Below are 27,326 nucleotides of genomic sequence, written 5' to 3'. Positions count from 1 at the left end.
TCCATAGGCCTTCATTTGGTATCAGAGCCAAGTAGGCCTGCCTTAGCCCAGCCAGTACACGGTCGCCTTCAGTTTCTGTTGAGCCCGTACATCAGTACTTGTCCGTACCAGTTCGCCGACAGCAGCCATCAGTGCCGTACTGCAGCTTCTGTTCCTGTCAGCGCCGCCGTACTACAGCTTCCGTACCTGACAGCGCTGCCGTACTGCAGCTTCCGTACCTGACAGCGCCGTCGTACTGCAACTTCCGTACCTGTCAGCGCCGCCTTCCTCTGGTATCATACTGTACCAGCCCGTACACTGTCAGCGCTGACTGCACCTGTCAGCGCACGTCAACTGGCCTCGTACTGTACCTGCCTTCCTGCATACAGTCAACTGCACCAACTGTACCTGGTCGCCCTGCCCCGTACTGTGCTCAGTACAGTAAACGTACCTGCACACAGTAAACGTCTGCAGTCGCCTTCTGTTCCGTACAAGTCGACTGTACCTGCACAATACAGTCAACTGTACTTGTTCTTTTGGTGGACTGTACCTGCATATGTTCATTTGGTACCACAACCTACTCAGTCAACTTGTGGTAAGCATTACAAAGATGGTGGTTCTTCTCAGGATACCAAGAAAGGTGATGGACAGCCCAAGAAGAAAGGCAAATGTCATTACTGTAAGAAGCCAGGTCACTACATCACTGAATGTAGGAAGAGGATTGCCAAAGAGAAGGCAAAGGAAGCTGGGATGTCTATTAATGATGCTTCTAAAGCTCCTCCAGAGACTGCTTCTTTTGTTGAGGACAGGGATTACTGTTTTTATACATGCAGCTATGATGCCTCTTGGTCTTCACAGGCACTCAGTATGACAGAGCATGCATGTACTTGGTATTTTGATAGTGGTGCCTCAAAGCATATCACATCTCGCAGGGATTTGTTTTGTCATGTTGGCCCTGCCCCTGTTGGCAAAACTGTTCAGTGTGCCAACAATGCTTCATATCCAGTTCGTGGCATTGGGGAGATTCAGCTCACAGCCATTGATGGCTCTCTTCTCCGCCTTACAGATGCCTTATATGTACCAGGGATAAAGAAGAATTTGTTGTCCATTTCTTCTTTAGCACATTGTGGTATGCAAGTCCACTTTGATGATGATAAATGCATGGTCAGAGACAAAGCTAATGCTTTGACCTTGATGCTTACTGGTACATTATGTCATGGACTTTATTAGTTGGATGCATTTCAGCCAGTGGATCAGTCTGCTTATAATGCATTCACTCTTACTCCAGCTATGGTTGATGCGGAGTTATGGCATGCTCGCATGGGGCATGTAAATTTTGGTAGTCTTATGCTTATGCAGCGACATAACATGTTTAAAGAACTACCTCTCATGGAGAAGCCTCCAGATCACATTTGTGAAGGATGTATTTTGGAAAAAATGCATAGGTTTTCCTTCCCACGTGATCAGGCTCTACGAGCAACTGCAAAGTTGCAGCTTATACACAGTGATCTTTGTGGTCCCATGCAGACGAAGTCATTAGGTGGTTGCTTCTATTTTGCAACATTTATTGATGACTTCTCTCGTATATGCTGGGTCTATCCTTTGACACAGAAATACAGGTATATGATGCATTTTTGGGCTTTGTAGCACTTGCTGAGACAAAGTCAGGATGCAAGGTTAAGACTCTCCGTTCTGACCGAGGGGGGGAATATATGTCACACATGTTGAATTCCTTTCTTGAGAGTAGAGGTATAAAAAATCAGTATACTACTCCTTATACTCCACAGCAGAATGGGGTTGCAGAAAGGAAGAATCGGTCACTCATGGAAATGGCCAGATGTATGCTAAAGGCAAAGAGGCTACCACATATCTTTTGGGTGGAAGCTGTCATGTGTGCTTGTCATATTTTGAATCGATGTCCCACAAAGGCATTGGTTTCCATTACTCCTTTTGAGGCTTGGCATGGCCGCAAGCCTTCGGTATCACATTTTCGTATCTTTGGGTGTCTTGCATATGCCAAAGAGTTGAGGAGGAAGTTGGATGATAAAGCCACAAAATGCATTTTTGTTGGGTATAGCCGTGAGAGCAAGGGCTACCAGTTATATGACCCACTATCCAAGAAGATATTCACTAGTCGGGATGTGATTTTTGATGAAAGATCAGAAATATCCATGGCTGGTTCTATGGAGTTTCATTCCACAGTTGGTGATCCAACTCATGAGGGTACAGGACAGCCAGCAAATGATGAAGGTGGTGCAGAAATTCAGCAGCAAATTGAGCCAGAAGCTGAACCAAATATGGGGCAGCAGGCACCACAGGTTAGACACATACCTAGATGGTATTTGAGGACATTACAGGACAGCCATTTAGAGGGTCCTCTTGCTGGTCGTACTCGTAGGGAGACACGGACCAATGAGCATGCACACATCATGGATTTGAATCTGGTTATGGCAGCCAGTTTACAGGATGATGATGAGCCTGATTCATTTGTGGATGCACGAGATAATGTGCATTGGAACAAAGCCATGCAGGATGAGCTTGATTCTATTAAAAGGAATCAAACATGGGATTTGGTTGATCTGCCCAAAGGCAAGAAAGCAATTGGTACTAAATGGGTCTATAAGTTGAAAAGACATGCAGATGGATCCATTAACAGGTACAAAGCCCGTCTAGTTGCAAAGGGCTATGCACAGAAAAAGGGCATTGATTATGAGGAGACATTTGCTCCTACATCCCGTATGTCGACACAGGTGTGTCATTGCATTGGCTGCACATCGTGGTTGGGTTGTTCACCAGTTAGACATAAAGACTGCATTCCTACATGGGGACCTCGAGGAGGAAGTTTATGTATATCAGCCCATGGGTTTTGCAGAACATGGTCATGAGGGGAAAGTATGCAGGCTGAAAAAGGCCTTGCATGGTTTGAAACAAGCTCCACGAGCTTGGTATGCAAAAATAGATGCTTTCCTACTCACTCAGGGATTTGTGAACAGTCCATCAGAAGCCACTCTGTATGTAAAGAAAGAAGAGATAGATCTGCTGGTCATCAGTCTTTATGTGGATGATCTCTTGCTCATGGGATCAAATGATGACAAAATTGCAGCTTTTAAAAAGATACTGCAACAGACATTTGACATGTCTGACTTGGGGCTTGTACACTACTATTTGGGCATACAGTTTGTGCAGGATAACAAAGGCATTGGGTTGTTGCAATCACGGTATGTTGCTAAACTTCTGGAGAAGTTTAAATTTCAGGATTGCAAGCCTATTAGTACTCCTATGGAGCCTGGGATGAAACTGTCACTACAAGATGACAGTATTTCCTTTGATGCCACTACATATGCTCAGGCTGTTGGGTGCCTTATTTACTTGTGTAATACAAGGCCAGATATTCAGTATGCAGTCTCTCAGTTGAGCAGATTCATGCACAGCCCGCGGTTGTTACATTGGCAAGCTGTGAAGCGTGTATTCCGTTATTTGCAGGGTACCTTGTCTCTTGGATTGCTTTATCCTGAGGGGGGTGACATGCAGTTATACGCTTACAGTGATTCAGATTGGGCTGGTGATTTTGATACCAGACATTCCACTAGTGGAAATTGTTTCTTTCTTGGCTCTTCATGCATTTCTTGGCTAAGCAAGAAACAGACCATAGTGGCCACTTCGTCTTGTGAGGCAGAGTACAGAGCAACCTACACTACTACTGTTGAGTGTGTTTGGCTGCGTCGTCTCATGACTGATATGGATCTTTCAGTGGAGGAGCCTACACCTATCTATACTGATAGTCAAAGTGCCATTGCTGTGGCCAGGAATCCTGTGTTTCATGCTCGCACGAAACACATTGAGATTCACTATCATTTTGTTCGGGAGAGACTCCAGGCACGAGGTATCAGTCTGAGATCTACTGTCCTACAGATCAGAATATGGCAGACATCTTCACCAAGGCATTACCACGTCCGAAATTCGAAGCATTCCGCATTGCTTTGAATTTGTTTCCTTTTGGTGGATGATGTACAGTGATCACATATCACTCCAGGGGGGTTTGTTGGGTTTTATGCTGTGTATGCACCCAGAGGAGTGCTAGTGATCATCAGTAGATTACTGGGGCACTTTTTACTTCAGTTAGTGGAGGTTTTTTCCCCCAGTTTAGCTTAGGTTCACTTATAAGCAGTTTATAAGTGTTTTTTTTTCACCCGACACATTTTATGGCCGGACATGTGAACACATCTCTTTAGGTCACTTATTATGTGGCTATTGTACTTCACATTTTGATCATCTGGATATACAGCAGTCGTGTTCTCTCTCTGTTGCTCTCCACGCCTGTTTGCAGCATCTCCAAACCCTAACCCTAACACTCCATAGGCCTTCAATTTTGGCCTTCGGAAGACGTTAATACAACTCTCTCTCTCTCTCTCTCTCTCTCTCTCTCTCTCTCTCTCTCTCTCTCTCTCTCTCTCTCTCTCTCTCTCTCTCTCTCTCTCTACCCCATTGGGATGACAGAGGATACCCCAAACAGGTACACTGATTTGACTCATAGGCCGAGTTCAGTCTTTTGGAAGACGTTAATAAAATCTCTCTCTCTCTCTCTCTCTCTCTCTCTCTCTCTCTCTCTCTCTCTCTCGGAGCTGAGGTTGCTCCCATGTTTTTATGTTCTCAGTATTCCAAGACGAGTTTCCATAGACAGTTTTGTATCACCCCAGTGAGATATTTATGTTTTCATTCTGTTTTATTTTCCATTCCATGATGAGATATGCCATGGACATTATTGTATCACTTTGGTCTCATAGGCCCCTTGGATCTTTAGTAGACGCTTAATATATCTTTCTTTCTTTCTCTCTCTCTCTCTCCATCAAGAGTGTGTGTCTTACTTAGCTGGTCGAAGAGCCCTGTCTATTGCTGGTCGTACTGCCCTGGCTGCCCAGCGTAGGCAGCGAAAAGAGCACGCAGCTGAGCCAGTCGTGCCCAACCACAGCGTGGGCTGCTCAGCTGCTGCCTAGCAGCAGCCACGCTACCCAACCAGGCAGCCAACAGCTGCTGCTCAGCCAGGCGCACCACAGCGCAGCAGCAGCATCATAGCGCAGCCAGCTCCCAGCCTGCACAGCAGCAGCTCTCAGCTCGCAGCACCAAGTCCAGCAGCAGCTCCCTTCAACAGCCGTACAGCACACAGCAGCATCCGTACCTACACAGCAGCAGCAGCAGCAGCAGCACACGAGTCAGCAAATACGACGCCCCCCTTCCTGCAACAGAAATCAAGAAATTCAGTCTGCAAATCGCAAGAAATCAGAAATTTCAGAGGTATTTGCTTCAATTTTGGGATTTGCATGTCCATTATCATCAATTGAGCAGGTACAGGTCCTAATGGCTCAGATTTGAGCACAATTGGCAACATTGGGTGACATTGGTCACATTCCGGGTCAATTAGCAGAAAATTGGGCGTTAACATTTGGGGCTTTTGATGTAATTGTGCCATTGGGCATTCATACATGTTGTATGATGTGAGCAATCTCACATTCGGGGCTAAATTGCAGGAAATTGGAGTGCAAATCAAAGGGCTTTTGTGCCAATTGGGTTGATTTGCATGTAGGCACTGGCATTTGATGCTTTGGGCAATGTGTTGATGCCTGTCAAGCACTCAATGTGCCAGTAAATCAAGGGGCTTTTATGTATTGGATGTATATGTGGCCAGGGGGAAGCATTGTGAAGACTCTGGATGCCTTCATGTGCATTAATGTACCATTCATGATCAAAAATTGATCTTGAATCAAGGGGCTTTTCAAGATTTTGTGCTTGTTGAGCTTGGCAAAGCAGCAGGGAAGACTTTTATGCCTTGAACCCTCAGTAATCCATTGCAGTCAAGGGGCTTTTGCCCAATTTCTGTCCGGGACTGTTGTATGCAGTGGTGGGGATTGTCAAGGTCTGATTTTCACTCATTTGGACAGCCAAGAGAGCATTTATTGCTACTGTACTTGCTGGTACAGATTTGGTACAACTTTGTACAAGTTTTGGCATGGCTGTACATTGATTTGAGTGAGGAAAAGGCTCATTTTCAGTTGCTGTACTTGCCGGTACAGATTTGGTACATCATTGGTGAGCACTTAGTACTGTTGTACAGTATTTTGGAAGGGGAACAGAGCACATCTAAGGTGCTGTCATAAATCTGCAGCAACCAGATTTTGGTGATTTTATCACATTCAGTGGGAGGAGAGTTGCATTCGTGCTTCCGCAGTGGGAGATAAACTTTGGGAGAACAACTGTGAGCACTTTGTGTGCTTTGGTGCAGTGTTTGCACATCTTGCAGGGAGTCAGGCATTGACTGTGTCAAAGGTTGCATATTGCTATGGCAACCACAGGTGAGAGCTCTTCATTGCTTCACATCAAGAAGCTTGAAGGCTCACATAATTATGACATTTGGCAAACCCAGTGCTATAATGTGTTGCTCCAGAAGAAGCAGCACAAGCCCATCAAAGAAAGGGGTGTAATGCCTGCTTCTCTTACTGCTGAAGAATGGGAAGATATGGATGAGCTGGCAAGATCCACCATCACGTTGTCTGTGTCAGACTCTTTACTTTTCAGCATACGTGAAGAGAAGACAGCTTGGGGAATGTGGCAAAGATTGCAGGACTTGTATGCCCAGCAAAGTGCCTCAAGCAAAGTGTATTGGTTGAAGAAACTCATAGGTCTTCAAATGAAGGAAGGGGCGTCTATGACAGCCCATCTAAATGAGTTTAATGGTGTTGTCAGCCAAGTCATCAATCAAAAGTTGGCAATGGACGATGAGTTCAAAGCCACCTTTCTCTTATGCACTTTGCCAGAGAGTTGGAACACATTCAGGACAGCCACTAGCAATTCAAATGCTATGCTGTCATATGCAGATGTAGAGGGTGCTCTCCTTCAAGAGGAGATGAACAGGAAGAACAACTCTGTTGGAAAGTCCAATGCAATGAATGCACGTGGGAGATCCCAGCAAAGGGGTAAAAGCCAAGAACGGGGAAGGAGCAAGTCCCGCTCCAAAAAGGACTTGGAATGCCATTATTGTGGCAAGAAGGGACATTTCAAAAAGCAATGCTACAAATGGAAGAATGATCAAAAGGAAAAGGGCAAAGGCAAAGACAGACAAAGATGAAGCCAAAGATGCAAAGCCAAAGGGCAAAAGTGGAGTCAAGATTGAAGAAGTCAATGAGTCACATGCAGGTGACAGTGAGGATGAAGTCCTATTCATGTCTTCACTTGATGCCCATTCACTGCATGCAGGAGATGGTCATGGTATGCACTCATGGATCATTGATTCAGGCGCCTCCTTTCATGTCACAAGTTGCAAAGACTTGTTTGTCAGGTATACTGCTGGCAATGAAGGAGTAGTTTATTTGGGTGACAACCATGCATGCCAGATTCTTGGCAGAGGTGATGTGAGGCTTGTGTTTTCAGATGGCTCACAGCTTATGCTCCATGATGTCAGGCATGTGCCTGAGATCAAGAAGAACCTGCTTTCTACTGGACAGCTTGATGATGCTGGTTATGTTACCACATTTGGTAGCGGAAAGTGGAAGATTAGTAAGGGCTCACTGGTTGTTGCCAGAGGCTCTAAGGTGGACACTCTTTACTTCATGCATGCTGGTGTTTGTCACCATGCTAATGTAAATGCAACCGAGCTGCCGGAAATCTCTATGTGGCATAGCCGGTTGGGACACATGAGTGTCAAAGGAATGGAGCAATTGTCTCGTTTTGGTTACTTGCCTTCTCTAAAGTTCTCAAGTTTTCAGTTTTGTGAGCATTGTATATATGGCAGGCAACTCCAGTGCCCCCACAAGAAAGCTCTTGGACAGAAAGATGCTCAGTTAGAGCTTGTGCATACAGATGTATGTGAGATGCCTCAGCTTTCTTTGGGAGGGGCAAAATATTTTGTGTCTTTTATTGATGATGCCACATGCAAGGTGTGGGTTTATCCTCTCGTTTGAAGAGTGATACATTCTCAGTGTTTGAGAAGTTTGTTGCTCATGTTGAGAATCAAACTGGCAAAACACTGAAGGCTTTGCGTTCCGACAATGGTGGAGAGTATATGTCCAAACAGTTTCAAGACTTTTGTGATGCTAAAGGCATCAAGAGGGAGCTCTCTGCTCCTTATGATCCTCCACAAAACGGGACAGCAGAGAGGATGAACAGGACCATTCAGGAGAAGGTCCGTTCTATGTTGTCACATGCTGCGTTACCTCATGGTTTTTGGGCTGAAGCTGTTATGACAGCCGTTCATCTTATAAACAGGTCACCTAACACGAGGCTTGGTGGGAAAGTGCCAGAGGAAGTATGGACAGGGAAGCCTCCGTCCTACAAGCACTTGAGAATGTTTGGTTGCGTTGCGTACCTGCACATACGCAGGGAAATACGCACCAAACTTGATCCTAAGTCACACAAATGCATATTCCTAGGATATGGTGACAGAGGTGAAATGGGGTATAGACTTTGGGATCTAGTGAATAGAAAGATTATACGCAGCAATGATGTCATTTTTTGATGAAACATGCATGTATAAGGAGTCTGCCAGGCAACAGGAGCCTGGCAGAGTCATCTTTGATGATGATGGACATCATGGACAACAACCAAGGGCTGTAAATCAGCCATTACAGCAACAAAACCAGCCCTTAAATGGTGCTGAAAATGGTCCAAATGGACAGCCAGAGATGGCAGAAGATATCCCTATGGATATCCCACAGTTAGAGGAGATACCGGGCATGATCTTTCAACCTTATGGCATGGAACAGGAGCCACCAATAGGTGATATGCAGGCTGGACAGCAACCTGCAAATGATGATCATTGGGTACGGAGGTCCACAAGACCCTCCAGACCCCCTGACAGGTTTGTTCCAGGGGTTGACTACTTGATGCCCACTGACTGTGGGGAGCCCTCTTGTTATAAGGAGGCTTTACAGAGGGCAGACAAGGCTCTTTGGGAGCGTGCTATGAAGTCAGAGATGGATTCTCTGCACAAAAATGGAACATGGGAGTTGGTGCATTTGCCTACACGCAAGAAGGTTTTGCCATGCAAGTGGGTTTACAGGCTCAAAGTTGCACCTAATGCAAAGCCAAGATACAAAGCCAGGTTAGTGGCTAAGGGCTTCAAGCAGGAATATGGTGTGGACTTTGATGAGATCTTCTCTCCAGTGGTCAAAATGACCACACTTAGAGCTGTATTAGCTTTGGTTGCTCATGATGATCTGGATTTGATTCAGATGGATGTGACGACTGCTTTTCTTCACGGTGATCTCCATGAGGAGATATATATGCAACAGCCAGAGGGTTATGCAGTGAATGGAAAGGAGAAGCTTGTATGCAAGCTGAAAAAGAGTCTTTATGGGCTCAAACAGGCACCAAGGGAATGGTATCATAAATTTGATACATTCATGAAATCCCAGGATTTCAGGAGGAGTGACATAGATCACTGCTTATACACCAAGAAAGCTTTGGATGGCAGTCTATTGATCCTCATCTTGTATGTTGATGATATGTTGATTGCCGGAAAATCTTGTATAGAGATGGATGCCTTGAAGAAGAGGCTGCATCAGACCTTTGATATGAAGGATTTGGGTGATGCAAATCACATTTTGGGTACGGGATACTTCGGGACAGAAATCAGCATGTGTTGTATTTGTCTCAGAAGGAATACATTGGCAAAGTTTTGTAGAGGTTCAATATGGAGGGGGGGAAGAAGACTAGTACTCCTTTGCCTCCATATGTGAAACTCAGTGCTATGGACAGCCCACAGTCGGATAGTGACAGGGCTGATATGGCCAAGATTCCGTATGCTTCAGCTTGTGGCAGTCTCATGTATGCCATGGTTGCTACCAAGCCGGACATTGCATTTGCAGTGGGAGTGGTTATTACATACATGGCCAACCCTGGCAAGAAGCATTGGGAAGCAGTGAAAGGTGTGAGGAAACTGATCTTCCCCATCACAACGGGTCTTCAAGACGCCATATGTGATGGAAAAACTCAGCTGAAGCAAATAATACTTCCACATATACCATAAATTCTGTAGAACAATCCAGAAGGCTTCCCAGGTAGCACCACAAGTAACCATAACAAGTCGGGGTAGCACCAATAGAGCTGGTATAGCAGGTATAAAATCTGGAACAATAGGTATAGAATCTCGAATAAGGTGCATGCTTCATCTCTAAAAATATCTCAACTCATAGACCTCCTGTCAAATGTGCTTCAGCAAGTCCCCACATTTGCTTAGCTTATAGATGTATTGACGCGAATTGAATTCCCTTTGGGAGTTGTCCAAAAATAGTAACCCTCCTAGATTTTAGGAGCATGTTCCTTTGAATTCCACCTTATTAGAAATGTAAGTGAGCATCAAGTAGAAACATGTTTGAATGCTAGATCTCTCCCAAATCCTTGGCAGCTCGCCATTCCACTTGACACTTTAGCATTTGTGTGTCCAAGAAACCATCTCAGGGACCTAGACTAAGCTTCAAGTGCTTGATATTTTGTACTGGATAATCCCCCATTCCCAAAGCTTGTTCATTAATGCATATTTGGGCATCCCGGAATCCAACAAACCCCTTTTCATCTGCCCTATGTACGTCTATCACTTCCCTACCCCGGTAGCACCTCCAACAGCCCTAGCAAAGCCCTCTACTGCTTGGCGCTGCCCAGTTGAGTTGCCAGTTGCCAGTTGCCACAGTACCACTGTTGCAAGTTGCAGCCTCAGCTCCATACTGCCACAGCAACACCCGTTGCCACCTCTAAGCACTGCCCAGTCTACGTTTGGTGCTGCCCTATATACATTGGAGGGGAACTAGATTTGAAAACCCTTATCTACTGTTTTGACTGGTCCGATTTTCCTATTGTGTGGCATCCGGCAGAGGTTGCAACCTCTTGGGGATTCAACCTTTATAGAAACGAAGATTCCTTGCATAACCAGTCACTAAGGGAAAGAAGAGTAGGGAGAACCACGGCGTCTCTAGAATCTAGATTAGGATTGGCCGCCTCTTAGTGGGGATTCAGGAAATACCTTAAGATTTGGCTATTGGGGAGTTCAGTGATCCAGCCCTGCTGCCTCTAAGAGAGATTTGTCATCAACTTCATTATTCATTATTCATATTTGTTTCATCATAAAGTTGTATCTGGGAATCTGGCAGCCTTACAAGCCGCACTCAAACCTAGTACATAAATACTAGGGGGAGTCAGCCCCTTCCAGCCCTGGTGTTGTCACATTTCATTTGATGGTTATTGTGGATTGGTGTTGTGGTTGTTTTGAGACTTAATAAGGTCCATACTACACCTTTGCATATCATACCTGCATTGTCTTTGTTTTTTATTAAGTGAATTATTTATATCTTACAAGCCAAACCTGTTATAAAGGGCTAGTGAGAAAAAGACTGCTCAAGAAAAATATGGGCTGCCCCTCTTGTAGGGCGTATCTGCCCCTATTTCTCGTCGGTAATCTACATGATCCAACAGCCAGAAAAATGCACAAGTACAACATTTTTTACTACCCAATGAGCATCTTGCCGGGGCACCAGCTTCCTTTACCTACACACAAATGGGATGCTGAAAATTGCTGGCTACTGAGCACATGTTATAATGTTCTTCATCCAGCTCCTTTGGTATTCATCTGCATGGTCTGCTCAGTCTGTTTGCACCCCCCAACTGTCATTGTCTAATGCTGTCAGGGATTCTTGGTAGTGCAAAAAGAGAGTTCATATAGCTGGCAATCATCCAGCCAATAAAAACCATCTGTGTTCTAGTGATAATAGACCACAGCTGTGGATCACAGAAGATGTATTTGAGCTATCGTAAGCAGGTGACTTAAGCAAGTACAATGTGCAGTCAAGAAGAAGTTACTGAAGTTAGTTAAACCTTGAACTGAATCTTACTAACAAAAGAAGGTACCAATGTGATTCGTAGAATAAAGTACCTGACAATGTCCATCAACAAAAACCACATTTGGGGAGTGTGGCAAGTCCAGCACCCGAGATGCAACATAAGCATTATACCAATCAGTGGCAGTGTGGAAGAGGTTTGCATATTCATATCGTGTGACAAGTAATGTCGACTCTGTAACTTCCTGCAAGCTTAAGCATATTAATAAGAGCAAGATGTATTCAATCTCACACAGCACTTAGAAAAGGCAGAAAAGAGAAACACAAAAGAAGCTCATTGGCCCCAACCATTGTGTAGGAAGTTCATGTCTACAATAAGTAAGCCAACAAGATTTGTCTTTAAACAACATTTGGACAGCCCTACAGCCCAAGCACCCACTGACCGGCTATGCCCTCCTCAACCCAACTGCACCTCTTCCGGCATCCACCTTAGCATCAAGTACCACGTCATCAACAAAACTAGGGACCCTCCAAAAATCAAATGAAAACAGCAAATTAGGATTTCTCCACACTTCGGTTTTCAAAAAATTGGGGCAGATTGGCCAAATTGATGCCCTTCCATCATTAGAAATTTGGGGCTTTCTTGATTTTTACCCTCTGCATCAAAATTGAAGCCTCTGCATAAAACAAAATTTGGGGCTTTTTGTCAAATCCCCATAGGATCTCCTTGTGGAACGCTCCTGGTACAAGACTCGAAACCTACAAACAAACCAAACAAACAAGACGGGGGTGCAAGCCCGACTCACCACCCAACCTCGACAGCCGTGGGCAACCCCACAAAACTTGGCTGTCCCCACCGAGCCACGAGCTGAGCTAACTAGATGGACGTACCGACCAATCTCTACCTCGTGACGTCCCATACCGCCACGAAGCTACCCTAGCAGGCATCGAGACTGCTGCCGGCCTTGGCTCCATGATGCAGGTGCACATCTGCACTAGATCCAGGCTCCTGACCATAGAGCTCTCACAAAGTCGCGCGAGACTCTCTATGACTAATGACTAACCTTGGCCAGCCTTTTATAGGCTTTTGGCCGGTCATCGGGCGTCCACACTTGGGCGCCCGCCCGTTAGTCTATCCCTAACTCAGCTCGCTAATCAACCTGCCTAGCTCCAAGCTTCCCCAACCTCGAAGCTAGTCTTGTGTGCGTCTAGCACATGGTAGATACACACTGTGCACATGACATACTCCCCTTCCTCTAAGAGCTCACTCCTGAGCTCACTAAAAAGCCAGGGTAATCTCTCTGAAGAGTAGTCAATGTCTCCCATGTAGCGTCCTCCTCAACACGATCCTTCCACTTGATCTTGTATTCCATGATAAGCGTATTACGCAATCTTCTTTCACAAAATCCAAGAATCTTTTCAGGTTTGTGTGGAACAAATGTCATGTCCTTGACATCTATGATTTCTTGAGGAGTAACTAACTGGTCTGTTCCACCTAGTACTTCCTTAAGTCTACTGACATGAAATACAGGATGAACTTTTACATGAGAAGGCAAATCCAATTCATATGCGACTGATCCAATCCGTCGTGTAATACGAAATGGTCCACAGTATCTAGGGGATAATTTCGGGGATCGACCTGTCCATAAAGTCTCGGAATCTTTCGGAACTCGCAAATACACCATCGCTCCTTGAGAGAACTCTCTGGGTGAACGATGTCTATTAGAATGAAATCTGTCCCGATCTTGGGCAATTCTAATAGATTCCTTCGCAACTTGTAACATTTCTTGCATATCTTGCAAAAAATTACGTGCTGCATCATGCTGAAGTCCTGAGAATCCTACTGTAACAGGTGATCTAGGTTGAAAACCATACATAAGCATTAAAGGACTAAAACCTGTACTCGTAACTTAGTACTATTATATGCAAATTCTAACATAGGAAGATAATCCTCCCATGAACTCTCTCTTTTGGATACATATGCTCGAAGTATATCCTCCAAAATCTAATTCACTCTTTCAGTCTGGCCATCAGATTGATGATGATCTGAGGAACTAAAATTCAAAGTTGTTTCCAACTTCTCAAAAACAAGTTTCCAAAAATCACTCGTAAACTTAGAGTCCCTATCACTGACTATGTCCTGCGGTAACCCATACAGTCTAAACAATTACTCGTCGATAAACTGCCTTGCTAATTGCATAGCTGTAATGGTCTTCCGGGTTGGTAAAAATCTAGCCATTTTTGTCAAGCGATCTACCACAACCCAAATAGAATCGTGGCCTTGACGTGTTCTTGGCAATCTGGTAATAAAATCCATGGAACTTTCCCATTTATTACCTGGGATTTGCAAAGGATGCAACAACCCAGCCTGTCTAAAGCGTTCAGCTTTATTTGCTTGATAAACTTGACACTTGAGAACATAATCTTCTACATACCCTTTCATCTTTGGCCAATAAAAAGTGTGTTTCACTAACGATAATGTCCTGTGTACCCCAGGGTGTCCAGCAGAAGGGGCATTGTGACATTTCTTAAGAATCTTGGACCGAATGTCCGGGATCTATGGTACACAAATTTTGTCATTACGGAATAGTAAAACATTCCGAATCATCCACTGGCCTCCTGCAGCCTGAATCGTAGGCTGCTCAGTCATCGAGTCTTGGTCAATCAATGAGCTCCCGTCCTGGATCTTCTGCCAAAATGAACCAAAATAACTATCAGTCCTGCAAAGCCCTCTCAATGACTGAAATAAGTCAGTAGAAATCTTGGTGAACGACAAAGTATTCACCTCTCTAATTCGACTAAGCGCATCTGCAACACTATTCATGGACCCTTTTCTATAACGAATCTCAAATCAAAATCTTGCATTAATTCAGCCCATCGAGCTTTCCTTCCTCTCAAATCGTCCGCATCACACACATACTTGATTGACTGATGATCTATCAATACCACAAACTTGGAGCCATATAAATAATGTCTCCAAACCTTGAGAGCGTGAATCACAGTGTAACTCGCGGCGGGTGCCCGGGGAACTAGGGTCTTTGAGACACTTGTTGATACCATCAATGCATGTTAAAACACTTAAACATGGCCACAGCCTTAACACATATCCATCATCACTTTGCATAAAACATAAAGCTGGACAAAACATCCACAAATGCTGAAAATGGAGCTTGCACGTGTGACACCGCATAGAGACCGGAATGGACCGACCCCCCCCCTTGGAGTATTTTATTACCCAAGGAGAATAATATCATGTACAAGCTTTGAGGGCCTTACTCTCCCCACGGGAGATGCCGGATTATCCATATACAAATGCCATAACACAGCCCAACACAAGGCTACCAAGCCGGAACATAGGCTATAGAAATGCCGAGCCAACAATATAATCCATATACCTCCGTGTGGGTACTGATTCTTCCCCAAAAACCATGGGTCTTCATGCAATAGAGCTGGTACAACAAGTACAACTCTCCATTCAACCGGTACAGCAAGTACAATGGTTGGTATAGCAAGTACATGTTAGAAGTCATCTCCTGTCTATTTGTATACACCAGGGCCTCTGTTGTGGGTGTGCCCGCCCGTATATCATTTTTCCACACTCCCCGTATTTTTTCCCTATTTTTTCCATTTTTTCCTAGTGGTGGGAGGGCTGCCAGATGATGCCAGGAGCACCCCAATGCTGGCCGACTGGATCTTCTTCAGGTGTGGGCATCAGGGCTGCTGGCCGACTGCTTTTTCATCAGTCGTGGGCATCAGGATGCTGGCCAACTGCATTTATGCAGTCGTGGGTCTTTTCTCCGGTCGTGGGCACTCTCTGCTGCTGGCCGACTGCCCTCTAGGAGTTGTATATATTGCCCCTCAGCCCCCACCACTTTCTCATTCAGTTTTTCCGGGATCTTGTGTATAGAGAAGAGTTTACACACCTATCTCTCTGTGGTTCTTGTGCTGATTATTTTCTGCAGTCTACTTGCTCTTGTCTACCCAAGTTTGGTTATCATTTCCGTTGCATATTTTGACATGGTATCAGAGCCCTAGGCTCTAGGAGATCTTGGGCGTTTTTCTGAGCAAGAGGGGGAGCAACAGGTTGCTGATTGGTGGACTGTTTCGGGCTGAACGGGAAGAGAAGGTGCAAGAGGAAGGCGGGCAAAGGTGCTGGACAGCCACTTGCAGATTTTCAGATTTTTTTTTCCCCACCCACCCACCCTTTCAGGTTACTCTCCGCGATGGCAGATTTACTAGAGATGGCTGAGAAGAACGTGAAGATTCCGACTCTCCCCACGTTCCCAGTGGATCGTCAGTTGGACGGGTCCAATTATGACATCTGGAAGGTCATGATGGACTCAGTTCTGGAGTCATATGATCTTGCTGATTTTATTATCAAAGGGGTGCCACGGCCGGAAGCTGAGGAAGGGGAGTTATTATCGACAAGGAAGGACCGAGAGGCACCGGCACACATGTGGGATTCTGTCAACGTCAGGGTCCGGTCGTTTATTTTCTCAATTGCACACCATAGGTGATCAACCATGTGAAGCACATGACGCTGGGGAGAGGCATATGGGAGCACTTGGCTTCTTTGTATAACAGGGTGTCACCCATGAAGCGGATATCCTTGGAAGTGCAGATGCGGGTTATGAACCCTGCAAAGTCTTCGACGATGCGGGAACACATTAACAAGCTGCAGGCCCTTCAGCAGGAAGTCCTTCAAGCTGGGAAAGAGATATCATCCGAAGATATGGCCATCATGTTACTTTCCCACTTGCCTGGTCAGTATTCCGCTTTCTATTCCTCGTTGATCACGAGTGGCAGGCTCAGCACCATTACTTGGGAGGAGCTTGTGCCAATGGTCTTGGACCAGGAGGAACGTTTCACGAACCCTCCTCACGGTGGAGGTTCGGAGGCCTTAATTGGCCAACGGTCGAAAGGCCGTAATACCAACAAAGGCAAAGGGAAGGCTTCACCGGAGAAGTCTTCTGAGAAGAAGCCTGATCCAGAACGAGAGAAGCTGAAGACCGAAAGATCTTGTAATGATTGTAGCGAGAAAGGCCACTACTAGAGGAAGTGCCCTAAGCGGACAGGGAAGAGTGCTGATTCCTCAACCTCAGCTGCGAAGACTCCGGCATTTGTGCACTTAGAGATGGTGGACTCCGATGCTTCATCATCTTCGAGCAAGGAGGCAGTTGGCTTCACCGCGAAGGATACCCGGGAATGGATTCTCGACAGTGGTGCTTCCAGGCACATGACTCCATCCTGTGACTTCTTTCTGGATCTGAAACGGCAGTCAGGTCGTATCTTTATTGGCGATAACTCCACTATTCCGATACATAGTGAGGGCCGGATGGAGATTATTCCCGACGGCAAGGGGAGCAAGCATGCTTCCCGTGTTCTTTATGTCCCTGCTCTGGGTTTTCATCTTCTGTCAGTGCATGAAGTATGCAAGACTGGCTTTCGGGTGGAATCTGAGGAGCATTCAGTTGCTCTAAGGGACCGTGAGACAGGCAAAGTTGTTTGGGAAGGCGGTGTGGAGAATGGCATCTACAAGCTCTCTGCACTCTCCTCATTGACAGGCTCTCACGTCGGAGACTTGTGGCACTTTCGTTTTGGCCACTTAAATGTGGATGCTTTGCGGCGCGCCTTCCGGGACCAGATGGTGGTTGGCTTGCCAGATGTTGGTAATAGGCAAGGACGCTGCAGTTCTTGCATATGTGGTAAGCAGCACAGGGAATCCTTTCCGAAGCAGGCTTCTAGGCGGGCTTCGAAACCATTGGAGTTGATTCACACTGACTTGTGTGGACCACAGCAGATACCATCCTTGGGAGGATCTCTCTACTTCATGCTACTGCTTGATGATTGTACCAGATTCACGTGGGTCTACTTTCTTTCGCAGAAGGACCAAGCTTTTGCTCGGTTCAAGGATTGGCACGTGATGGTGGAGAAAGAGTCTGGATTTCAGGTCAAGACTCTCAGGGCTGAAAAAGGAGGTGAATTCTCCTCGACTGTATTTTTCCGGTTCTGTGCAGACCATGGCATCAAGAGGGAATTGGCCAATACCGGATCGCCTTCGGAGAATGGAGTTGTTGAACGTAAGAACAGGACTGTGGTGGAGATGGTGAGGACCATGCTGGAGCATTGTGAACTTCCTCGTCCACTTTGGGGTGAGGCTGTGGCAACGGCTGTCCATACCATTAACCGCTCTCCGACGACTTCTGTACCCCATATGACTCCATTTGAGGCATATTTTGGCAGGAAACCCGATATCTCGCACTTCCGTGTCTTTGGGAGTGACGCGTATGTACATATTCCGAAGAAGCAGAGGGGGAAGCTTGACTCCAAGTCCCGCAAGCTGGTATTTGTGGGGTATAACTCTCTTTCCAAGGGATACAGGTTGTATGATCCAGAGAGGAACGAGATTGTTGTCAGCCGGGATGTGGTCTTTGACGAGCATGTTCCAGCATCCACTGTCGAGGAGCCGCCACTTCTTGGAGATCCAGAGGAGTCTGATGATGATTCCCAGTCTACTACTCCACTTGATCCACCTCAGTCATCATCACACGAGGTTGAGCCCGCAGCTGGAGTTGAGCCCCCGCGACCACAGGAGGCTCCACGATCTGTTCGAGTACCTAGGTGGTTGTTAGACACCCTTCGGGAGTCAGGTGTCACGGAGCTACCCTCCGAGTGGACCACAGAGGACGGCCCTCGAAGATCACATCGAGTCCGAGATAAAAGCAACACGGTGGAGCTTCTTCAGGTGAACTATGCTCTGATGTCTCGTATCATGCGGGATAAAAAGCCCACTTCCGTAAAGGAAGCCCTTTCACAGGATACTTGGAGGAAAGCCATGCAGGTGGAACTTGATGCCATCGAGAAGAACAACACTTGGGAGTTGGTACCGAGGCCGTCGAAGCGGTCAGTCATTGGTGTCAAATGGGTCTTTAAGACCAAGTACGCGTCTGATGGGTCGGTGGACAAACACAAAGCCAGGCTTGTGGCTAAAGGTTATGCTCAGCGGCCAGGCATCGACTACGAGGATATCTTTGCACCGACAGTGCGGATGACCACGATTCGGACCGTTCTTGCCCTTGCTTCTTCTCAGAGGTGGCCCGTGTACCAGATGGATGTAAAATCTGCGTTCCTTACTGGTGACCTGCAGGAGGAGGTGTATGTTGAGCAGCCTCCAGGCTTTATTGTTCCAGGATCAAAAGGGATGGTTTACAGGTTACGTAAGGCCTTGTATGGTCTTAAGCAGGCTCCCAGGGCTTGGAATCAGAAGATTGATTCCTTCTTTATTCAGACTGGATTTCAGAGATCAGTTGCAGATCCGAACCTGTATCTCTTTCGAGAACGCGGCATGGTCACGCTTATCATACTTTATGTGGATGATCTCATTCTCACCGGCGGTCATGTGGAGCACATTGGAGTGACAAAGGCTGCCTTGTCAAAGGAGTTTGAGATGACCGATTTAGGCTTACTCCACTTCTTCTTGGGATTGGAGATCTGGCAGACCCGGAGGGGGTTTTTCGTCTCTCAGCAGCGGTATGTTCATGAGTTGCTTGAGGCCTTTGGGATGGAGAACTGCAAGCCTATTACTTCGCCGATGGACCCGAACACAAAGTTAACCGTTACAGATCCTTGTGAGCCAGTTGATGCCTCGCAGTACTGGAAGTTGGTTGGTTCATTGATCTGGTTGCTGAACACCAGATTGGACTTGAGCTTCTCCGTGGGGCTGTTGAGCTCTTTTATGCAGACGCCATTGAAGACTCATTGGGACGCAGGATTGCGGATCTTGCGGTATCTGCAGAGTACGAAGGATCTGGGACTCTTTTACACAGGAGGGAATGGAGTCAAGCTCCAAGGTTGGAGTGACTCGGATTGGGGAGGAGATCCAGACACGAGGAGATCTACTTCAGGATACACTTTTACCCTCGGCTCAGGAGCAGTTTCTTGGAGCAGCAAGAAGCAGCCAACTATTGCCCTTTCTTCGACAGAGGCAGAGTATCGGGCTGCTTGTGGTGCTGCTTGTGAGGTTGTATGGTTGCGGAGGCTGCTAGGCGAGATTGGGTTTCCACAAAGGGAGCCCACAGTCATCCAGTGTGATAACCAGAGTTGTATAGCTATTGCTCGGAACCCGGTTTTCCATGCCCGGACCAAGCATATAGAGATACAGTATCACTTTGTACGTGAGAAGATCTTGGCGGGTGACATCTTGCCACTTTATTGTTCGACGGAGGACAATGCGGCGGACATCTTCACGAAGTCTCTACCTCAGGCCACGCTCAGGCGGCACTCCAGCTCCCTTGGGTTGGTTTCACAGCCAGGAGCTGAGAGGGGGTGTTAGAAGTCATCTCCTGTCTATTTGTATACACCAGGGCTTCTGTTGTGGGTGTGCCCGCCCGTATATCATTTTTCCACACTCCCCGTATTTTTTTCCTATTTTTTCCATTTTTTCCTAGTGGTGGGAGGGCTGCCAGATGATGCCAGGAGCACCCCAATGCTGGCCAACTGGATCTTCTTCAGGCGTGGGCATCAGGGCTGCTGGCCGACTGCTTTTTCATCAGTCGTGGGCATCAGGATGCTGGCCGACTGCATTTATGCAGTCGTGGGTCTTTTCTCCAGTCGTGGGCACTCTCTGCTGCTGCTGGCCGACTACCCTCTAGGAGTTGTATATATTGCCCCTCAGTCCCCACCACTTTCTCATTCAGTTTTTCCAGGATCTTGTGTATAGAGAAGAGTTTACACACCTATCTCTCTGTGTTTCTTGTGCTGATTATTTTCTGCAGTCTACTTGCTCTTGTCTACCCAAGTTTGGTTATCATTTCCGCTGCATATTTTGACAGTACAATGGCTGGTACAGCAAGTACAATGGCTGGTGCAATCGGTACGGTGGCTGGTACAACATGTACAACAAGTATAAATGCTGGTACAGCAAGTACAATGACTAGTACAATAGGTACAATGGCTGGTACAACCGGTACGATGGCTGGTACAACAGGTACAGCAAGTACAAATGTTGGTACAACAAGTACAATGGCTAGAAATCATGATAAATGATTGAATACCCTTGCCTTCAGTATTTCTTCGCGATAGAAGCCTCCAAAACAGTCCCCAACAGCCGGTATTCTTCATGGGCAGCCTTCAAGAGAGAGAGAAAGAGAGTAGCCATCATTAGGGCAGCCTGTAACGGTGGTAGAGGCTAGTGTGCAGCAAGAGAGCCTCTATTAATGAAGAGAGAGGGCTCCAATTTATAGATTTGGGCCTCCCATGGGCTAAAATGGCAAGAGAAGGCTGCGATGACAAGTGGAGAGCCACACAATAGCTGAAGTGACAAGTGTGAGGCCACTTGTCTCACTTTGATCCACTTTCTAACAAATGTCAGGCCACTTGTCTCACTTTGGTCCACTTTCTTGCCACATGTCCCAATCTAAGAGATGGGTCCTTCCATAAACTTTATCTCTAAGAATATCCCAACTGGTAGACATTCTGTCATAGGCACTTTGCCAACTCTTGGTATCTCCTCAATTCCAAATGTAATGACGCGAACAGAATTTCCATCGGAGTCGGGCCAAAAATAGCAACTCTCCTAAGTTTTAGGAGTGTGGTCCTTTGTATGCTAGGATAATCCCCCATTCCCAAAGCTTGTACTTTCCAAATATTTAAACATCCTGGAGTCCACCAGACCCCTTTCAGACTGGGAAATGTCCAAGCTGGTGACACACAGCATAAAGCTCCTTCTCAAGGGTTGGCCAACGAGATTGAGTGTCGTCTAACTTTTTATTTTCAAAAGCAACAGGTCTACCATCTTGAAATAGAGCAGCTCATACCTTGGAGTCACTTTTACGGACCCCAAGTTTTGCATGACCACAGCTGCCACCGTAACCAACTTGCAGGGGGACATGCCTCTCTTGCCCATCTAGAGAGAGTGTTTTCAGGCACATTTCCACGAGCCCCATACTAAGTGTTGACTCTTTGACACTTTAGTATGACCAGCAACTATGTATGATACAAACTTTTCAGGACCAAACCCAGGAAAAGATGTCACGTGCACAAGCTGTGGACATGATATATTCTCAGTATATATTCAGTAATCCATGTGGTTAGGCTTAGCTTAGGATGTCGTAGTATCTAGTCCATACTATGCATGAAGGAGTTGATGGTTTATTGCATAGTTACATGGGACGCGAAATGGGACGGAAAAGATTGAGAATGGCCATTCTCTGTGACTATAGAGTAACATGGGACGGGAATGGGAACGGAAAGATGTTGCCATACCCAACATTCCTAAGACTAAAAATGCCCATTCCCTGTGACTATGGTTTATTGTCTTGTGGATGACTACCATGAGGTTATAAATTGCACTTTCTTATATAAGGTGAATTTGGGCATGTTCCTGGATTCATCTAGGTATATATATATATTAGCTTAGGTACCATTCAAGTCAGTCGGCAGCACCCAAAGGATTCACACACGTGAAAATGTCAGCATTAAATGCTGAATTTCATCAATTGTGGACAAGATAAACACGTCGACAGCAGTAAAGGTGGCCGACCAGCTCTGATGGGGTCTATATAAAGCATTAGTCATCATTGTATAAAATCATCTCTTCCCTCTTTGGGATTAGGTCATCCTCATGTAGGTAGTAGAAGTGCATCAGTCAACTTTTGGGTAGACCAAAGGCCTCATGAAGTTGTAAAGTCATGCATCTTTTTGTAACATAGTATTATACTGAATACCTACAGCCATCTCTCTCTCTCTCTCTCTCTCTCTCTCTCTCTCTCTCTCTCTCTCGTAATAGCCCCAAGTAAGGCCGAGCACAATCTTGTCACACACTTGAACTATTTATACTATTGAACAAGATGAAATGGTACAAAACCAAATGAGATAGCAATGTTGAAATTTAAATGAAATTGCAATAGGGCCGGAAAGGGCCGACCCCCCTTGTAATATGTTTGTATTATCAAGGATTTCTCAAGATACAAGCCTCATGGGCATCACATGCAGATTTCCAATGACATCCATGCAATGAAAACATTTGCAAACATGTTTTGTCAAAGTAGAGGTTGATTCCACCGCTTTTGTCGCAAAGAACGTCACTCCCCAATCCCCAGTGTCTTGCCACAAGTGGATATGCTCCATTGGCATCCATATACAAGCATGCGTGTGCCAAGCTGAGCCATAGAAGACCTTAATGGTCAAGCACGCAGATGTAGAGCAGGAAGAGAGAATTTGTGAAAGCTCTTATCACTGAATTTTCTGGTTTTCAGAGAAGAAATCAGCTTTTGATCAAATTGTCAACGATAGAATGCTCCAAAGCATTTTCAGCATGTACATCTTTAAGAGAAAGCAGTTGAAAAGGAATCCTAGGGACTGGACAGCAATGTAGCACTCATTTGCCGACTATTCCAAGAGTTGGAAAAGCAAGAGACCATGCCAAAAAGTAAGTGTATGGACTGGCTATGCTAAAAATTGTCTTCACTTATCTCCTCATGAAGTAGGCACCTAATTCCCATGAAGGGAGGGAGAGGATAAGCCTTTCCAAATGAATAGTGGGTGGCCGTTGGGCCACCTCAACCAAAGCCAACCTCTCCCATAAGTGGGGTCTTTCGTAGACATTAATATTTCTCTCTCTCTCTCTCTCTCTCTCTCTCTCTCTCTCTCTCTCAGAGAGTGGAGATAGGAGGATCATGGTATTCACAGATGATAGTGGCTCACTCAGCATGGTCTCGAGAGTCAACATAGATCACTTGCCACCTTTCCAGTATGATATACATGCACCACACATCCAACTCTCTCACAGTGAGAGGAACACAGTCCTTCGACAGGATTTATGGCAACGATACACTCAAGAGACTTGGATTACACCCAATCAGCCTCTACCGCCGAAGATGCTATACTACAGAGATCAGTTTATGCGTATCTCAACGGATGGATTCATACAGAGACCTGGATACATGGATGTGTACATGCCTCACAATGCCTGAGTGACGATTAGTCAGCTCAGAGTGTCATCACACTAGCTTGAGATTGAGGCAGATAGGGCAGCACGGATCCCCAGAGCAGAGAGGATATGCAGACTATGCAAGGAGGAGGTTGAGAGTGAGGAGCATTATGTATGCAGATGCAGAGCATATAGTGTCATTAGAGAGAGATACACCACCATCTTCAGTGGACATCCCTCACTCCGCCAGATCATGGAGTCCACAGACCAACGCAGATTTGGCCAATTCTTGCTAGAGACACAGCACCACAGAGAGACACTGCTACGGACTCATACCACAAGGAGAGGTGGGCGACAACTCCAGCTCACTGATTTCTTCCAGAGATCTATCCCAGTGCCTACCCTGACATGGTTACACAACAGCGCGCTGCAGACCTCCGAGCCAGACGGAGACCAAGAGCACCAGGCTACCAGACTCCCAGACTACATCAGAGGGAGATCACAGAGATACAGGCTCGACATCAACACCATATCCAAGAGCAGCTAGCTCACTTACACTCACACCCAGAGATCATGCTCCGAGGTATTTTTGCCTCGCCATCGCCTATGTATCACATATTACACTCCCATTATGGTACTAGACAGATCTGCATTGCATTCTTGTATACCCTACGCATATAGGTTGCATACTAGCCTCTAGCAGGAGTGCTCCATCCATCACCCCCCCCCCACTAGCTCAGTACTTTCATAGTTTATTTCATGTTCATTTTGTCCTTTTTTTTCTGGACGAAGACATTGACAGTTGTACATTGATTTGTCTCATAGGTCGAGTTCGGCCTCTAGTAGACGTTAAAACAGCTTTCTTTCTTTCTCTCTCTCTCTCAACACCTGGTTATAGATCATATTTGATCTCTTGGGATTGTTCCTACGATGTTTAAAAAAGCTACTTCTTCTTCTTCTCCCTCCCTCCCTCGCTCCCTCCCTCCCTCTCTCTCTCTCTCTCTCTCTCTCACACACGTTGATGTGCACACCCAAAGTGCAATGTACTGAATTGATGTAATTGGTTTTGTCCCATATGCCTTCGAGGCATTCCGTGGACGTTAATATGACTCTCTCTGTGCTCTAGTTCTTGAAATCTCTTGAAAGTTGTCTTCTCTTGTCATACGTGATTGGTATATAAAAATGAGTTCATGTGTGTCTTGTGTCTTAGAATCTCTTGCATTATTGGGATCTCCTTTAATCCATTGGGCTCTTAGAATTTCTTGGAATCTCCTGAACCTCTTAAAACCTTGTCCTGACATGTCAAAATTTAAGAACGCTGTGGATGCCAATGAGGTGATTTAGTGCAACACGTTGATGAATGTACCTGAGAGAATCCACTAGAAGGAGTGTATATGTGCAACAACAGGAACAAAAGTGTACACTGCGATTAAGCAGGTTTTGGTAAGGAGTTTGAATCTCTAGGCAGATATCCGATGTCCGTGTTCATGATGTTGTCTTTCTCTCCAGAAAAACAAAATTAAAAAAACATCTTACCTGAGAGCAGCTGATTTCATCTGAGCTTACAGTCCGGATGCTGTTGAACAGAGAGCGCAGTTTATGGTCGTGTATCTGACCCTGAGGCAGAACAACGTCCAGGAGCTTCCCAGCAATGCGCCAGTCTGCGGCTCCGGCAAAGCTGTCGGACGAGACAACGATCTCGAAAGCACCAGGCGAGAAGGACGGTAGTTCCTCGGCGTCCGTCCGTCCAATGACGGAATCGAGGGCCTCGCCGCCGACGGACACGTGGATCCGTCCAGGATGCATTACGATCTTCCGGCCTTCGCAGATAGAAGTGCGCAGAGTCTCGCTGTAGAAGCAGTGCAAAGCAGGCTTGTCTCTGTCACTTTGAGAACTGCTGGGCTTAAGGGGGGAGGACCTTGCCTTGTCAGAGAAGACGTCGATTCGCTCCGTGAAGCCGTTTCCGAAGTAGGCTTCGCATGAGCGCGGGGGCAGATTGGGGCGGGGGAGCCATGGAAGGAAAGAAGGGAGAGAGGGCCATGGCTTTCCTTTGGATGGAGAAGATGATCTGCGATTGTCGTCGTCGTCTGCAGCATCTATCAGTGGGTGAGACTCCCGGAAAGAGATTGGATGGGGGCCGCGCTCTCTGGACCTGAGCGAAGGGTTGGCTGGCAGGTCTAAGTAGGCGATGCGAATGAGGTTGAGGAGCAGCATTATGGAACCCGCTGTGCCCACAAGGAATACCTGCTTGGAGATCGCCATTGGCTCAATAGAGTAAGACTGAATACGAAGGTGCGCAATGTGCATCATATAGAGTTGTGCACAGAGATGGCGGGTGCAAATTTGACATCTAAAAAAAAGAGACATATATAGAGCAATGCTCTCTACACACACTTTAGGGGTGTCAAAAAGAAATGAATGCATTTCTCTCTCTTTTTTGCTCCCATTGAATTTTTTTTAACCAATATATATATATATTACTCAAAAAGCATTACATCCTTTCAGCCCTACCACAAGCAACCAACAACAGCTAATTTATCACAGCAAGTTACAAATCAGCTTCCATCTATCATCCTCAAATGCAAAGGATGGTTTTTCCCAAGAAATCTGGTAACCAAGCAACGAGGCTCAATTTTTTGAGTTGGCAACGAGGCTTCCTCTTTATTTGCTGAGCTAAATCTGCTTGTTGCAAGGTTTGATGCCTTCACTTTTAAGAGAAAATATTCTTCATCATGAAATTTAATAAACAAATAATTTCGTTATACCAGCCATATTCATTCAATCCCCTCATCCTGAAGTTCAAATTATCATAAATCATCATATAATCCTTCATGAATCAATTTTCTATTATCAACCCCAAGGTCATACCAATGGAGCTCCAAAAAACATCATAAATTCTATGGACAACTATGTGAGAGTGTAAATTTTCCAAGAGTGTACATAGTAATCAAGGAGCTCTTCACCATCATGCATGAGTAACAATGAAGCATCCAGAGAACGATAAAGAAGTCAGTGCATAGGAGCTCTTGGGATAAGGCCATATTAGGGTGGCTTACACATCTTCTTTCTTTAATATATTATTGGGGAGCTTCCATGAAGCTGGTCTATTGGGTGAGAGTCTTTGTCCCCTAAAAACTCCTCCTCCTTTAAGAGGAAATATGGCTGGTGGGTTGGGCTGATGGTAGATTATTTCTCCAGCTGATAATAGAGTGAATGGACATGTCTCCTCCACTAAGTGTAGCTGCTCCACAAACACCACATCTCGATTGGTGATTATCTTCTTCACCTCTGGATCATAGAGTCGATAAGCCTTTGATGCTTAACTGTATCCAAGAAAGATACACTTCTTACTTTTGACGTCAAGTTTCTTCCTGGATGCATCTAGTATATGCACATAACATTCACATCCAAATGTTCTAAAATGAGACACTGAAGGTTTCTTACCAGAGTAGGCCTCTTACGGTGTGATACCCATGAGCACCTTTGTGTAGCTCCGATTAAGGATGTAAATTGATGTGCTCATTGCTTCAACCCAAAAAGTGTCTGGTAACCCTTTCCCTTTTAGATCGAGCCATCTCCACAATGGTCCGAGTATGGCA

At 45.8% G+C, this 27,326-nt stretch overlaps 1 protein-coding gene across 2 annotated transcripts in view; it reads right to left on the bottom strand.

Annotated features, from left to right (window-relative positions):
• LOC147622948 (beta-1,2-xylosyltransferase RCN11-like) overlaps positions 1–26,060 on the bottom strand; it is a 31,712-nt gene extending 5,652 nt beyond the window's left edge. For both annotated transcript variants that reach the window (XR_015269557.1, XM_086822558.1), the window contains exons 1-2: positions 25,264–26,060; positions 11,894–12,043 (exon numbers count right to left, since the gene is read on the bottom strand). Coding sequence is in view for 1 of the 2 variants with exons in the window: in XM_086822558.1 (XP_086678684.1) it covers positions 11,894–12,043; positions 25,264–26,037 (924 nt within the window). In the remaining variant the exon portion in view is untranslated. The remainder of the gene's footprint in view (positions 1–11,893; positions 12,044–25,263) is intronic.
• Between the last annotated feature and the right edge of the window lie 1,266 nt (positions 26,061–27,326).

Source organism: Cibotium barometz, chromosome 28, assembly GCF_041138505.1.
Source record: "Cibotium barometz isolate CiBa-2024 chromosome 28, ASM4113850v1, whole genome shotgun sequence".
NCBI classification, from domain to species: Eukaryota; Viridiplantae; Streptophyta; class Polypodiopsida; order Cyatheales; family Cibotiaceae; genus Cibotium; species Cibotium barometz.
This window is presented reverse-complemented; position numbering and strand designations above follow the sequence as displayed.